The sequence below is a fragment of the Tetrao urogallus genome, assembly GCF_951394365.1.
Source record: "Tetrao urogallus genome assembly, chromosome: 1".
Taxonomy (NCBI): Eukaryota; Metazoa; Chordata; class Aves; order Galliformes; family Phasianidae; genus Tetrao; species Tetrao urogallus.
This window is the reverse complement of record NC_136813.1, coordinates 153,332,573-153,349,560: the sequence shown is the minus strand read 5'-3', so window position 1 is coordinate 153,349,560 and position 16,988 is coordinate 153,332,573. Positions and strand designations below refer to the sequence as shown.

At 37.9% G+C, this 16,988-nt stretch overlaps 1 protein-coding gene across 1 annotated transcript in view; it reads left to right on the top strand.

The window, feature by feature from the left end:
- The window catches only part of TMTC2 (transmembrane O-mannosyltransferase targeting cadherins 2), a gene marked incomplete at both ends in the record, with an annotated part of 231,443 nt that overhangs the window by 140,297 nt on the left and 74,158 nt on the right, over positions 1-16,988 (top strand). The window contains one exon of the mRNA XM_079549188.1: positions 348-1,176. Within this exon, the coding sequence (XP_079405314.1) occupies positions 348-1,176 (829 nt within the window). The remainder of the gene's footprint in view (positions 1-347; positions 1,177-16,988) is intronic.

The following is a 16,988-nucleotide window of genomic DNA, read 5'->3' as shown; positions in this document are numbered from 1 at the left end:
AGACCAATGTAATGTTCCATAAATTCCTCTAACTTACATATTCTTCAAATCGTTATACGGCTTCTTGGGATAAGTGATAAGCATGGACTGACAGCTCTAAGATCTCAAGACTTGATTCTCTGACAAGCTTCAGGGGGCTTACAGGAACGAACCTGTTCTTTTAGTTGATGGTCAGCAGTGTACGGTTCACTCCAGCATTCTGTGAACCAAACACATGAGACAGACCCGCAGTGCTTGGTTTTCATTACCAAAAATAGTTGTATGAGATATTTCTGGATTCCTTTTGTTTGTGAATTAAATACCTCGTGCTAATTTAGACTTATGATTGCTTATTTTTTTCCTTTCAGAGGAAGAATTTGAACCTTTTCTTCAGCATTGGTTTATTGACCTCCTGGGGGACTGCACTGCTGGGTATCCGCTTATACTGGATGGGCAACAAGCCCCCAAGTTTTTCCAACTCTGACAATCCAGCAGCTGATTCAGACAGTTTTCTCACACGAATGCTGACCTTCCTTTACTTACCAACAAAGAACCTCTGGCTGTTGTTCTGCCCAGACACCCTCAGCTTTGACTGGTCAATGGATGCTGTGCCTCTTCTGAAGGCAGTCAGCGACTGGAGAAATCTACACACTGTGGCCTTCTATGCTGGACTTTTCCTCCTCGCCTACTTCAGCTTGAAGGGCTCCAGCAATGAAAGAGAATGCAATGGGAAAAGTGTAATGAATGGCAAGCAGAATGCTAATGGGCATAGCTGTCACTCTGAAATGGAATATAAGACACTGGAGGGGAAGTCAAGTTTTGCATCAAAGGAAGAGAATGGCATAAAAAAGCATGAAATCCTGAAACTACAGCTTCCTTCAACTGAGAACATTGTCATTCTGTCTCTGTCTTTGTTAATAGTGCCCTTTATTCCTGCCACAAACCTATTTTTCTATGTTGGCTTTGTAATAGCAGAGCGTGTGCTGTATGTTCCTAGTATGGGCTTCTGCCTGCTCGTTACAGTAGGTGTCAGAGCCCTTTATGTCAAAACCCAAAAACGCTTTCTGAAGAACTTGGTTTTTTGTTCCACTGCTGCATTGATTGTTTTCTATGGACTCAAGACTGTTGTCAGAAATGGGGACTGGCAGAATGAGGAGATGCTGTATAGATCAGGAATAAAAGTAAACCCTGCTAAAGGTAATTTTTACTCTTTATGATAAATGTTTCACTTCTTATCTGTCTTAGCCTTTGAATTGTCTGATTTTATTAACTGTTTCTAAGAAGATGCTCAGAAAGTGTCCATTTAAAACAGTGTATACTTGAGCAGAAATGAGGAAAAACGGGAAAGTGTTCTGATTATGTGTCACAGGTTTCACATCAGCGTGCAGAAAACAAGATCCTAAGGTAAGATGACACTTTATTTTTCATTGATCTTAGTGCTACGTTTTGAAATTTAAGGAGTATGAGTATTACAGTCTCCACGCTGATAGTTTTCCATTTGGAGTCTGGTTTCAGTCAACCTAATGGAGCTTTTTCTAATGTTCACTGGATGTTCTATTTGCTGTGAACAGAAAATATAAGAAATAGTAAGGGACAGCATTAGCAAAGTGGTGTTTGTTTTTTTTTTTTATTTCATGTGATGCAAATAATGTCAGTGCTACATAATAAAAATGAGGAAATTAGGTCATACTATTCAGCCTAGGAAATTACTGTGGTTCCTCCTGTATGCAAGTACTGTAAAGAGTTACTGTCAAATACTAACACCTTCATGTTAATGTTTAAATGTCATTGGTAACATTGCCCAGCTATTTCACCCTAAGATTGTATCTGTGCTGTAATGAAATGTGACTGCAGCTAGTATAAACACATCCAAACTGGCAGTAAACTGGTTCGTTTAGGGATCGGTAGCAGTGTTTAGCTGTAGTTCTGTGGTTTCAGCATATACAGCAGATCCAGCTGGGAATCCTTGATGCCTTGGCTGTCCTGCTCTTGGCACACAAGTAAGTTTACGTGAAAGCAGTCAAAATACCACCTGTGAGTGCAATGTAGGCACTGACTAAGCCATCATTATCCACAATTCATCAGGAGTGAGAAGGGATCACTGATTGCTTTGCCTGTGTATGAAAGAAAAATTTGACAGCTCTTGAACATATCACGCTTGAGTTTTTCCAGTTTGCTGCTCCAAAGCCCGTTATATAATGTGAAGTCATCTGCTGACAGGACTGTGCATTTTGGTTATGCAGTTAAGCCATAGTCTAAAAGCTGTGATGATAAGAAGCAAATGCAGATGTTAGTGTGAGCTGATAGAGAGTGTAAAAGTGGATTTGGCAGATAAGGTGACTTCCAAAGCAGTGTTAGAGTAGCTTGTCAATCGTCCGTCTGACTTTGTAACTCTTCACTGTATGCTTTGTTGCCCTAGATGAAAATGAATGTAAAACTGTGAATCTTGTTGCTACAGTAAGTGACTTTATATTTTTTATTAAGTCTGAACAAGCACATCCGATTTCTACTTTTTTTTTTTTATCGTATGAGGGCAAAAAAAAGAGAAGTAACTGAACAAAAATGCTGAAATACCACAGTGATTGTAAGATACAGTGAGACCAATTTAGTGACAGTGTAAAGCTTGCACTAAAATGTTGGATCTCCTTGAAAAGACAAAATGTGTATTAAAAGATTAAAGTATGTTGCCTTCACTCTTGGTAGAGATCCCCAGATATCTCAGACTGTATAAGCAGTCATCTACTTGCTTTGAGCCACTTTTAATGATTAAAAAGAAAAAAATCTACTTTTTGTTGTTTTTTTTTTCAGTATTAGAATTCAGTATAGTGTTGTTTGGAAAGTAGACTGCTGTGTATTATGCTCCCAGGAGACTAGGCAAGCTATTTTCATCATAGACATCTCAGTATGCACAGACTTATATATATATGATTGCCATATAAGCTGACATTAAGTTTCTCGTATGATATGCAAAAGCAAAGACTGCATGTCAGTGTGGTGATACATGACTGAGCTGACTGTAAATCTCCTTAAAATACCCTGTTAAACTTCTGCTGAATATTTACTAGCCCACACACATTGTTACAAGGCTGGGTATCAGAAACTCCCAGCTAAAGCAACCTGTCACCCAACTCTATTCATTATTGTGAATACCTCCTAGATTATCCCTGGCTTTGACTATGCTAATTGTATTTTCTATTTCTCATACCGTTAGGCAAGCCCGACTGGACTAGACTGGCTGCCAATCCAGCCAAAGCATTAGGAGATCAGCAATTCACAGTACTCTTCAGTAACTAAAAGAAGTTGACGTAGAAAAAACAATTTATTTTTGTTTGCCTCCTTTAAAAAAAAAAAAAAATTGAATGCCAGTGATAAATAGACTATTCAAACAGAAATACAATGGACTGTTCAGTCAAATGTTGTAGTGGAGATGGGTTTTACTTCCTTCTGGACTGCTAAGAAGAAGCTGCCACTCATTCGTTTCTCCTTATGAGTGTTTTCTTATTTCTGATCATTTTGATCTGCAGAGTTGTTTTCCCTGAAGGCTCCATTAATCCTCCCTCCTCCTGTAAGGAGCTTCTGAACAATATCATCTTCTATTGTAGGCTAAAGAGAAAAGAGGGATCCCTTCAAAAGCTCCCTGCTGGGAGCGATACAAAGTAGAAATCTGCAAGAGCAGTTTTGTAAGAGCTGGGAGTGGAGTTGTTTTTGTAGTTTCATCTGTATTCTGGCCTAGTGGATGGAAACCATTCTGCAGCTGGATATGTGACAGCCTTGACCTGATGTGCTTGGCTTACAAGGTCGATGGAGAGGTGAGTTATTAGCATGGGTGCATCCATGTGCTAGTGTGACTGAACTGTCTTGGAAAGGTGTTATCTCATATGGTGTTGGTTTATAATCAAGTCCTCTGTGTTGCAGTATGTCCAAGAATATAACCTCTCTGCTGCTGAGAGGCTGTTGGATGAAGTTGTTCAGTGGCTTCTCAGTCCTCAGTGAAGAAATGGGTGTTGACTGCTTTCCAAAGCTCTTTGTCAGGACCCACGCTGCGGCCCTGCAGAAGCGCAGGCAAAGAAGCAGCGTTCTGCCTTAGGTGAGGGAACTGCTGCCCTGCAAGCAGCTGTCGCCTTCGTGCAGTTACATTTTTCCAGCCTGTTTGTGCCAATCACTGACAGTGTGGAAAAAAATACTCCAAAGCGCATGATGCTTTGATCACCTTGTCTGTCAAAAAAAAAAAGCAGACAACTCCAAAACTACAAGGACAAAGCCACACCACGTGAGAGCCAAGCGCACCAACCCTGCCGAGGCTGCCCATGGTGCTGTGCAGGCCCAGGCCTCTCTGAGGGTGTGCCACAGTGGCTGCCGGCATTAGCTGATGGAGTGAGAGCAGGATTTGAGATTCCATGGCCCTGCCTGTTGTTTGGCTTGCTCCCTTGCTGTTTTGATTATTACTAGTATTGTAGATATCTTAATAGTAATCTGAGCCTTGCCTCGTTATGGTTTGTTAGCACTTGGGGGAAAAACAGGCAAGGCTGATGAAGGTAGTTTATGGGTTCTGAAGTGGCTGTGTGTGTGTTTTGTCACCAGGGAGGGAAAGGCACAAGTGTTTCTCTCTGCTGCCTTCAACTTAATGAGCAGCTGAATGGATATAAAACAGTTCACGTTATTTAAGGGTTTTTTTAAAGTGAAGGAAGCCTTCTCACATGTAAAAACAAACAAAAAAGTTAAAAATGGGTGGTAACTGTCACATCTTTTCTGTCACAATTAGACTGAGTCATTCTTTGCTCATATACCTTGTGTATAATGTGAAATTATAATGACGCTGCATCTTGTTATCTCAGGTTTTCTCTGTAGTACCAGAAGTAGCTTCACAAAGCATCATCTTGTACTTCCAGTCCAATTTGTACCTGTAGTCCGCACCATAACGATTTTTCATGTTCAGATATGTTTGCTGTACTGTTAAAGGCTCTGAATAAGGAAGTAGAAAATAGCAGAAAGAAACTTAGGCTGTTAGACTGCTGCAGAGGTATTAGTTTCTGGATCATATTTACAGGTGAAATTTTAGTTCCTGGTTCCTACTGTGAGATTTATAAGTGAACTTTGAAGATCCTTCCTGAAGCGAGTTGACCTGCTGTACCAAATTGTGCACCTTTACTCAGTGGATGCTTAACTTCAACTGTGCACTGAAGTCTTAATAAATTCAAATATATGTGACAACATTATTTTCAGTGGGGAATACAGGAGGAAGCAGGTACTTCCAGAAGCAGTATTGCCACATCACTGTGATGCCTACACCTGGACTTACGAATGAACATGATGTTGTCAGACAGTAGCTGTTATTCCGTACAGGTAGAGAGACACTTTTTGTCTTTTCATTCTTCCTTCTGCTCCCAGTTCTTGTAATGATAAATCTTTCAATTTTGCTGAATATTTTTAAAAGATAGTCTAATATTGAAATGCACTTCTCAACTATAATGTTCCTTTTCCCTATCCTTCTCTTCCTTTTTCATTTGCGACAAGGTTGTCAGATCTTCCTGCCTCATTCTGCTATATTGGCAACTGTAGAAGATTTGTAGAATTTGCTTTGACTTTTGGCATTTTGGTATAGCCTTGGTTTCAGCCCCTGGAACTTCATAGTTTCTTACATTTTGTTTGTTTGCTTCATTTGTTACTATCAGTTTAACATAGGATCGTCAAGGACTGTCGACTGATCGACAAGTTCTTTACGAGGAGAGTGGTTAGGCCCTGGAACGGGCTGCCCAGGGAGGTTGTGGATGCCCCGTCCATGGACGTGTTCAAGGCCAGGTTGGACGGGGTCCTGGGCAACCTGATCTAAATGTGTATGTTTGGTGGCCCTGCTAGGCAGGGGGGTTGGAACTACATGATCCTTGAGGTCCCTTCCAACCCGGGTGATTCTGTGATTCTGTGATTCTGTGACTGCCTCTGTACATACCTGTGAATGTGAAGATACAAGTATGAATTCTGACATTACGAAGCTTCTTAGTTGAACAAAAATGTGTGGAGTGGCTCTATGCTCATTTGAGTAGTCATAAAAAGTAATGGCATTTTTGTTTCATATGTAGTTTATATGTCACTTTGGGTTACTAGTTTAGAGTTTTGTTTGCCATTGGCTAAATTAAAGCAATCCTAAAACCTAAATTTAGGACTGCCTAAATTTAATACCTGCCTTTCCATCTGAACTGGAAAAAAAAAAGAATGTTAATTATTTTAAATGGGTTTTAAAATTGCAAATTTATTTTTTTTTTCCATATCAAATTGTTTGTAGTGATGATTTCCTCTTTAGTTTATATCTTTAATACTGCACCAATCAAACACATTTGCTTTAGGAGTTGTTGTAAATAAAAAAGTAAGTATAGGAAAAAAAAAAACAACAACCGTAACTTGAATTAATTTTGTTCCCTGTTAATGTAAATATATATATTTTTAGTACCCAAATTTTGCTCACCCAACAGTTGCCCCTCACCTCCCCTCCCCCCTCCAATAATATAAATAAATATATAAAAATCCATGCTCGTAGTTGTTGAGCTTCTGTGGTCTGATTTTCTGTGCATTTGGCTAGGAGCTGTTTCCATCTGATTTGACAGTTTTCTGCAGTTACCCCACCCTTAGAAAATGATTCTGTGCTAATAGTAGCTGTGAGTAAGCTGTCCTGCCTTCCTCCTTTAAGAGACAATGAAAATAGCATCTATTAGTGCAGCAAGGAATACTTATAATATCTTCTGGTGCACTAGGTGAAGAAGGAATTAAAGAAAAAAGTGTACAATAAACCAGTATTTTCCATGATTACTAATATTATTCTGTCACTAGTAATGACAAGGCGAAAGGAGAATATATGTTTGAAAGTATGGCCTTCTTTGAATGCGCTTATTGTTAAGAGTGCCTTCACCAGAACTTTTTGACATTTAATCTTATGATGAAATGTTGGGTGGATATTTACTCTGACTTGTATTATTCTTTTCAGCCTTGCTCAGAAATTTAAGTTTGGCATTTATTTATTTATTTATTTTACTGTAAGGGAACTATAACTTCTGTCTTGGCTGTAAAATGTTTCCAACCATCAATAATAACCCTTACACCATCTACTGTACATGGAAATCCACCCGATAATTAAATTATTTGATGTAAGTAAAAAATATAAAGACTAACACATTTTAAAATATTGCTAGCAGCACGTGAATTTGTATCTCTATATAGTTCTTTTATTGGGGTGTATGTAAGATACTGCGTTGTTTTTTTTTCTTTTTTAAAATAAAAGTGTTTTTGAGGAGTAAATGTAGTTCAGGATGCTTCAGTGTACTTAAAAGAAATAGAAAATACTTCTTCTGTCTGCCAGTCATAACAGCTTAAAAACAGAACCAGCAAGTGAACTGCCTGGAATTGTTTGGAAGTTAAATAAAAATACTGCTGTCTGAAAATAGTGTAGGGCTATGTAAATGGCAGAACTGCTGCCATGGCTAATGAGAAAGCATGGAAAGAATAGCCATTAGTTGTTTGGAAACAGCCATAGTTATCTAGAGCATTTGAGCATCCCACAGGCAGTCCAGCCGCAGCAAAACAGTCTGGTTATGCTAAATATGTTGGAGAGCTGAAGGAAAGTGGTTTACACTTCAGTTCAAAGTCTAAATTTATTCTCCAGTGTCAGTATTCTTTCTTTCAGTTCTTCAGCAGTGCTGTAATTTCCTTTGAAACACAAGTCACTGTGGGATACCTGCTGCTCCTTCAGCAGGATGCCAGAAAGCCCAATATTCTTTCTTAATGTCTGTAGAGGACTGAATGCAAGGATAGTAAATATATATTTTTTCCCTTTTGCACAGTCCAACAATATCTCTGATATGTGAATCCTAAATAGCAGTAAGATAAGAAGCGAATCTGTTATTAACTACTGGCTAGACTTTATTTTTCCCCTCTGCATATACTAAGAATTTAAGGAAATAAACAATTTTGGGCTCTATTACTCTTTTTTAAAACATGGACTCATCAGGCTGTTACTCCTTCCTCAGCCTTCCCAGAGGTGCTCTGCAAAATCATTCAACAAGCTCATCTGTGCTGAAAACTGCAGTTCAAAAACTCTACCTCTGGTCCAACAGGAATTAGTTTTGGCGAAGTGTCTTTTTGTAGCTTATCAAGTGGAGTGGATTATGTTTGAGGTTATTTTTTTGCTTATTTTTTTTATTTTTTGCCAAAAACTGATAGTTTATTCTTTTTCCTGTCTGATTAAAGATCTGGCCTTCAATCCATTTTCATGTATGTTCTGGACCTAGACTGATCATTTTGGAGACAAAGAATTACTATTAAAAGGAAAATTGAGATTATCCAGGTTGTTTCCCAAACTAAGCATGCTTGTTTAGATACTCATCCAGGTGTTCCACTATCTTACTTTCTTTACATACTGGTTTTCATCATGAGTTACTTCTATTCATTTTGTTGTCTGTACTAGATCGCATAGGAGTATGTGTTGAGGCTCTATTACATAAGTCTGGTAGAGAAAAAAATCTTTAATGTGAACATGGCAGTAATTTACGCACATTTAGTGCCTTTTCTGGCAATGAAAAATCCTTTTTTTTTCCCAATATCCTTTGTAGCCAGGTGTTATTCACCTCTCTCGCTTGGATTATCATCTCTGCCAGCCCTGGTGATGGCCGATATGATGGCAGTTGCAGTAGAGAATCATAGAATCACCAAGGTTGGAAAATACCTCCAGGATCATCCACTCCAACTGTCCACCTATCACCAATATATTCCACAAAACCATGTCCCTCGGTGTAACATCTAAATATTCCATGAACACCTCCAGGGTCGATCACTCCACCACCTCTCTGGTCAGCCCATTCCAGCACCTGACCACTCTTTTGAAGGAGAAGCTTTTCCTACTGCCCAACTGGAATCTCCCCTGGCACAACTTGAGGCCATTCCCTCCAGTACTATCACAAGTTACATAGGAGAAGAGGCCCACCCCCAGTTTACCACAACCTCCTTTCAGGTAGTTGTAGAGAGTGATAAGATCTGCCCTGGGCTTTCTCCAGACTGAAAAATCCCAGTTCCCTCAGCCACTTCTCGTAAGACTTCTCGTGCTCCAGACCTCTTACCAGCTTCATTGCCCTTCTCTGAACAGGCTCCAGGGCATCAATGTCTTTTCTTGTTGTGAGGGGCCCAAAACTGAACACGCTGCCCAAGGTGTAGCCTCACCATTGCTGAGTACAGAGGGATGATCATTTTGCTGTTCCTGCTGACAGCACTATTTCTGATACAAACCAAGATGCCATTGGCCTTCTTGGCCACCTGAGCACGCTGCTGGCTCATGTTCAGCCAAGTGTCAACCAGTACCCCCATGTCTGTTTCCTTTATAACAGTCTTCCAGCCACTCTGTCCCAAGCCTGTGGCATTGCCTGGGGTTGTTGTGGCCAAAGTGTAGGATCCACCACTTGGTCTTGTTAAACCTCATGCCATTGGCCTCAGCCCAGCTTTCTAGCCTGTCCAGATTACCCTGCAGGGCCTACCTACCCCCAGGCAAATCAACACTTCCTGTCGACTTGGTGTTATTAGTAGACTTTCCGAGAGTACAGTCAATGTCCTTATCCAGATCATCAGTAAAGATATTCACAGGACCCAGTACTGACCCCTGGGGTAACATTACTCGTGACCAGTTGCCAACTGGATTTAACTCCATTCACCACCACTCTCTGGGTACAGCCATCCAGCCAGTTCTTTACCCAGCAAAGAGTGTACCTGTTGAAGCCATGGGCTGCCAGATTCTCCATGGGGATACCTTGGGAGGAAAGCAGAAGGCTTGCTTTTAGTTTTGTTCCTAAATACAGAAAAGATTAAAAAAAAAAAAATAGGTGAACTTTTTGTTCTCTTTGCTTAGGCATTGTGGCATGTTGAACATTTATTTCTATTCTCAGGATGTGGAAGATAGAGTATGGGCTATTAGTGAATTATTTTAGTCTCTTAGTTTCACTACTTGCAAGTGTGCATTTTTATGATCTACTTTCTTCTGTGTGATCTGTATTTCCATACCAGTGTGAACATTTATTGGATGGTAAAGCTTCACAAGGTCTATCTTGCCTTAATAAGTGATTAAAAAATGGGCAAACAGAGCTCACCTTGATGTCTCATAGAGAAGCTTTCTTCCCAGATATGAAGTATATTGCCTTTTCCAAATCTGACACATGTAGTCCTCTTAGAACTACCTTGGTTTGATAAACTCCAGCCCTCCTGTGACTGTTCTGGCATGTTCCCAGGTTGTTGTCTTCTCTGTTACCCTTGCCTGGAAGTGTGCCAACTTGATCCATCTACTTTAGCTCTGAGAACCAGGGCTGTCATTTCAGTTAGTTAAGTACACCCTTCCATTTAATCTAGCTTACAGTCCACCACTTGGGATTTAAGTGATAGTTTTGAAATACATATTATTATTTTTAGAATCCTTCCTGCTGTTTAGAAAGCTATGGAAGTTTGCAAATTTAACACACAGTCACGTCTTTGCCTGAGTCAGTTTAGTTCTCTAAAGCATTACTCAGGGCTGATCCTGAAGATATTTTCCTCTCTAGAACAAAGTGATTGCTTGATGAAATGTGAATGCTAAAGACTGAAGCACCACTTTACTTTATCCAGTAGTACCCTTGACAGAAAAAAAAGCCATAAATTGCTGATGAATAGAACCTTCTGACAAGAAGGAAAAGGTGTTGCTCTTTATAGCTATGAATGTAGCCTCTTAAATGCAAACGTTATATCTGTGATACTGAGCTCTCTACTACAGCGAAGTCCTGGTATCTGAGATCTACAAATGGCCTCCGCTGCGAAATCTCAGTCTTTTTTTTTCTTCAGTAGGATGAATTTTCCATTAGCAAACATTGCTATTAATATTTCAACTTCTTTCTCATGAAGTTGATCACACTCAAAACTCCTCAGAGAAACTCAGATTTCCCTCTGGGACCTTTGTCAGCTCCCAAATATGTTTTAAGAAGGATGACCCTTTAATGGAAGTTAAGAGTATAGACCAAAATATAATTTGTAAATGTAAATTTCAGCAGTTCTCACAGTGTTTAAATAACTTAGTTTTCTTGGCCCTTCTTTTATGAGAATAGTAATTACACAGAGAAATGTTCCTTACATTTCTCTTCCGTACTGCAAGAACACTTCCTCTCCTTCCTTTACTTCATTCCCCTAGAGGCTGAAATGCGTTTATGTTCCATTAGTGTCTAGCTGTGTTATTGTAGTAGGCACTGTACAAACCCACAGTGAGAGATGGTCCCTGGCAGAAAAAGCTTGCAACTAATGAATGAACAACAAATGTCAAGAGAAAAGAATGGAAAGGGATCAGGAGAAGAAGCTTCCTAAACAATACATCTAAATAACAGATGAGCAACAGACCTGGGAACAGAATATAACTCTTAATTCCTAGTTTAGCACCTGTAGGAGTCCAGGAGGAAGCTGAATCTGATGACAGTAATTTATCTATTTTAAAGGTATAAACTTGAGCACAAGAAAAAAAACATATTTTTCTCTTCAAGCTACATCCATATTAAGTGTATTTTTGCTGAGGCCATCCTGTTATCTCATTGCTCAAAAAAAATCTCTTAATTTTAACCTTAACAGTGGTCCAGTACTCTGTGTGAGATAATACGTTGGTTTCAGCTTGTAATGCAGAGCTTTAGATAGGTGATGATAATTCAGTCTGTAAATATTTGATCGAGAACTATCCAGTGTCAGGGCTAAGAACTTTCCTGGTGGAAGTTCCAAGAATTTGTAATAATCTATTTGTCCCTTATTACCATAGAGCTGAGAGCTTCACAATACATTGCTGTATTCACCTCTGCATACGTCATGGTTATATCTCCCACGTGGTGAGGTGATGCTGTGAATGCTCATAATCCATGGTTTTCTTACTGATAGCTGAAGAACAATAATTTGTAGTGCAAAATAAAAATTTTTTAAGAACATGATAAAAAAATAGCAAAACCAAAACCCAATCAATCAAAACCAAAGTGTCCTGAACAGGAAGCCTGGATTGTCATGCTCCAGGAATTGTCACAAAATCTCATAGAAAAAGAGAAGAGGTTATTTCTTTTTGGGTCTAGTTATATTTTATACTCTCAAGCTTTATAAGTTCATTTAATGTTCATGGGGCTGACAGCCTTGTATAAACATACCCCCTCTGACATGTGTGGTGTAATCAATGCTTGTGGAATCTTCTCCCTGCTATTTTTGCCAATTTTCAGAAGCATCACCTGGAAAGTAGTAAAATCTCCTAACTTTCCATATACTTTTTTTTTAGTTCTTTTAGATTGACTCCATTACACTGATAGCTACTGAATTAACTAATTTCAGAGGAAAAAAAAATGCATTGAAAATTAGACATACTATGATGTAAATTCTTGGAAAGCAGGTCAGCATTTCAAAGTTGGAAGTGTAATTTGTACTGTTTCCTCCTTGTAAAATTTTCAATTTTGCCATACTGTTTTAATACCTATTCCCCTGTGATTTTCTTATGCAACAAGTTCATAGTGAAAGAAAACATAAAATTGCACCAAGTGCAGTGCAAATTTCAAGTATTGATGCTGTAACCAAGAAGAGATGATTAGTGTGCTGCCATGAAGTATTGATTTATATGAAAAGTACACATATTTCAGTTGACTTGTTAGTGTTGGAAGGAGAGAGAAGCAAATGGAAAGTCAATTTGGACAGTGTTGGAAACAGAAGTGTTTAATAAAAGTAAAAATAAAGCTCCCTTCAATTATTTCGTCATCCAAAAAAAGTCTTACTTTGTTCTTACATGATGATGAGGACTTTTGGAAGGTTTTAAAGCATTGATGTTTGGAGTTTTGCAGCATCTGTTGGATCTGTTTCCTTAATTGTCATTGATAAGCCTTGATATCTTACCTCTACAATGTGAACAGGAAAAAAACTAATTTTCTTGTAAAATTATGAGTCTTTATGGTTTAGGTTTAAAACTGTAGGGTAGTATGGAGGAGTTGCACTGTTTATCAGCTTGATGTGGGAGCTAGCATGTTTTGATACAAGTCAACATTACTTTTACAATATGAAGAAGCCCATAGTGTTCTAATAGTTTAGTGAGTGCAAATGGTAACCATGCACTTCAGAGTGTTGATAGCTGTCTTGATAGTTCTCTTTCCACTCCATTTTTGGCAGTGGTATGACCACAACCTCCTCCTCCTCCTCCTCCCATTCTTTAATCGGGGGGTGGGAAAACAAAAATATTCTTTGCATGCTTGCCAGATAAAAAAGTATTTTATTCAACAACATAAAAGAAAAACCATCTTTAGGAGCTCGACTCAAAAATACTTACTACATTTTCAAGTAGTTCAGAAGAGTGATATTTTTCAAAACTGGGTGTCCTTTGATTCAGGAAGTTTTACATACAGAATCACAGAATCACAGATCATAGACTGTTCAGGGTTGGAAGGGACCTCAAGGAACATGAATCTCCAACCCCCCTGCCACATGCAGGGCCAGCAACCTCCCCATTTAATGCTAGACCAGGCTGCCCAGGGCCCCATCCAATCTGGCCTTGAACACCTCCAGGGACGGGGCATCTATAACCTCTCTGGGCAGCCTGTTCCAGCACCTCACCACTCTCTCTGCAAAGAATTTACACATGTAAAGAATAGAGTGGGCTGTTTGTTTTGTTCTTGGTGTTATGTGACCCCTCTCTCGTTCCTTCCAGATGGAAAAATAGAGATCAATACTAATCAGAGTTAGCAAAGAAAGGGGAGAAAGAAGTGAAAAAAAGGGAAAGGCAATTACTGTTTTGCAGTGAAGTTGAACACTAAAGATTCTTGTGGTAGTTTCGTTTATCATAAGTGTTGTCAATCATTACATTAAAAAAAAAGCTTTTTTTTTTTTTTTTTTTTTTTTGCACTGGCATCTCTTCATCCCCTAAAATCTTAATGAACAAAACAAAGATTATAGTTGTAAGTGTTCATTTCATTTTCACGACTTGAAAGGGGAAATGCAGAAAGGCCTTCTGATTTCACAAGCTGGAGAATAGTAAATAAAGCACAAATACCTGTAAATCTCTGTAGATGTTTCTTTGGCTTGTTCTGTGTTGTGCTGTGAAGTAGAGTTGCTTGTTTGGACTGCTGAGAACTTGATTACAAATGATTTTGCTGTTCCCTAAATATTTCAGTAGCAGTTCAAATAGTTTATCACTGTCACTCAAGTAATAATCTAGTTCACTTTTTCGATGCCTTCATCAGTTTCTGTTTTAACATAAAATTTATGAGTATGTCTTATAGTTTTAAGGTGAGACTGCAAAATTTCAATAATTCACTGTTTCATTGAGTAGTCAACATATTTGCTTTTTGCACCAAGTACTTCCCTCTTAGGCGTTACCTAGTTGCTTTATAAATTCCATAGGCTAGCATAATCCTTTATTCAGAAGAAGTAGAATTTAAATTAAGATATTTGCATACATTCGTTTCTGATTTGTTTTCATAATTGAACTGCAACTTCAGTTCAACTCTTCTGTTTCATAGGATGTGCATCCAGCCAGATGGGCTTGGACAGCATTGTTCCTTCCTTGAAATTTTCTGTCTTGCTCTCTTTCAAAATAAAGTGCAAAGAGAAGGTTTTATATATCGACTTACTTTTCTCAGTTCCTATGAGATAATTCAGAAACCAAATTCAACTTTAAAGAAGAATTTTTTTTCACAGTCATTTCCATTTTGAAAAATGAAGTGTCTGAAAAGTTGAAGTACCTTCACTGCTAGATTGCTTAGGAGTCTGATAGTCTGATAGAAATCTATTTTGATGTGGCCCAAAATTATACCACTTAGCAATTGTTTGTTTTCTTACTTAATAACACATATTTTTTTCTTACTCTTTAAAAAGTAAACAAACAAGACACACACACACACACACAAAACTCCTTTAAAATGTCCGTTTTCCTATCAAGAAATCTCACTAGTTTAGAGATTCTCAAATATGAAGACATTTTTCACTTCATCACTGGCTTACATGGCGTGCAGTTTTAATTTTCTATATATCCATTTATGTTGTGTAGATCTGTGTAACCATCTGCAATTAATATACTGTTTTGTAGGTGTGTGAGAGGCGTGAATGTTACCTTAGTTGCCTTGCTAAGTTAGAGTATTATTTCTGAAAGACCTCTGACTATTTCTATCTCAAAGTTAGTGTAAAGGGAATGAGCAGCATGCAAAAAGTAAATGTTACGAAACTATTTCACCCACAGCTTGCTTTATCTTTTGTGCTGTATAGAATCTCCTACTGGGGGAAAAAAATGGATTTGTAGTTGATGAATAAATTGCACTGCATATGCCCGTTAGCTTCTTCTGAATATTAAATGTTTTGCAATACTAATCTAAGGTATTTCTGATTTTGTATGAAAAATATACTAAGTGGAATAAAAATTCATCCTAAATATTAGAATTTACTGATTTAGTTTCTTCTCTTTGCCTCAAGTATATTCATTTTTAATTTCTGAGCATGTGCAGATGGAAAATACCCATGTGCTGAAATTTAGTTGGAGTCATAAAGTATGGTTTAAATATGTTTGTAGCTTCATATCGAGGTGCAATTTTATCTCTGTTTCTGAATGCATACAAAGCGTTTCTACAATTTTATAGGAGAAATTGGACTTAAGGATTGATACAAACTTTTACAAGTTTAAACAAAGGTCTAAAGTACATTTCAGATGCAATAATGCAGGTTAAATATTGATATTAGCCTTGACGCAAAATACTTTACAGACTGTAAAATAAGATATCGTCTGAAAAAGTATATTAAATCAGTTAAATGATGGAACATACAGCATGTAATGAGGTATGGAGGAGAAAATATTGCACTTAATAGTGTTAAAAGGTTTTTTTCAACCTAGCAGCTGAAAAGATAAATTGAATCATTCTTCAGTACATCCTTGTATTTACAGAGCTTCACTGTTTTGGGAAACATGTAACTATTTAGCAAGAAGTAGTTACCAGTGCTCCAAATGATCGTTTAATGTAATGTTCTGTTATGGGAGATCATAGTGAAAGCAGAAGTAGCTACGGACTAAATGGAATATGCAACTGTGGGAGACAGTCACCGAATGTACAAGAGCACCAGCATGCCTGTTTGAAGTTGGAAAATTCTTTTTTCTTATAGTCATTAATGTTTGCATGCTGGCCAGTAGTCATGTTAGGTGATGCTTCTGAAATGTTTTCTGCTCGTAAGAAAGAATAACGGCAGCAATTGAAGATAAATTCAGAATCCAACGATTACAGTGCAAAAATCGAGTTAATCGGGGAAAATTTTCAGCAGTTTTAGCAGTGCTAAATAAATTTGAATTTTTTTTCTTGTTCTGAAATACCAGGCTAAAATAAAGTGACTCACAGAAATTATAGCTTCCGTACTCATGGAAATATTGTTGTTTCTTTTTCTTAGCAAAATATGTTGTGTGAATGATTTTTCTTTTGTGAAGCCTGAAAGGGTTCCATCATCTTTTCCTGCCAATGATTAATATATTCTGCTTAAAAGAAAATGCTATTTGCTATTGTTTTCATTGTTATGGCAGGATCCTTCTGCAGCAAAACACAGCAGTTTGAAAGCAATGTACATCCTAAAGAAAAACATGTACCTGATAATAATTAAAATAATCATCGACTTGCTATTAGCATTATGCTAAGCTACATTAAAAGTTTGTGTTACTGAGTTTTTGTATAAGTTCCTGTAAAAAAAGACGTGACTAACTGAAGAGGCAGAGCTTAACAGTAATTTGAGCTAATGTTCATGGTTCGTACATCTGGAGGGAAGATATATATTATTTGGTAAAAAGGATAGGCATCATCTTTCCATTATTCCTGCTCATAAAAAAAGAAATTCTTGTGAAACTAGAATAGTTTTATGAAACAACTTTCATGTATTATGAGCATAATGTGGTTTTTGTTCATGTATACATAAAGTCTATAATTATAAGGCCATTTAGATTATCTTCCTGGAAAAACGTGGGTTGTATTTTATATAAAATATTAGTTCCA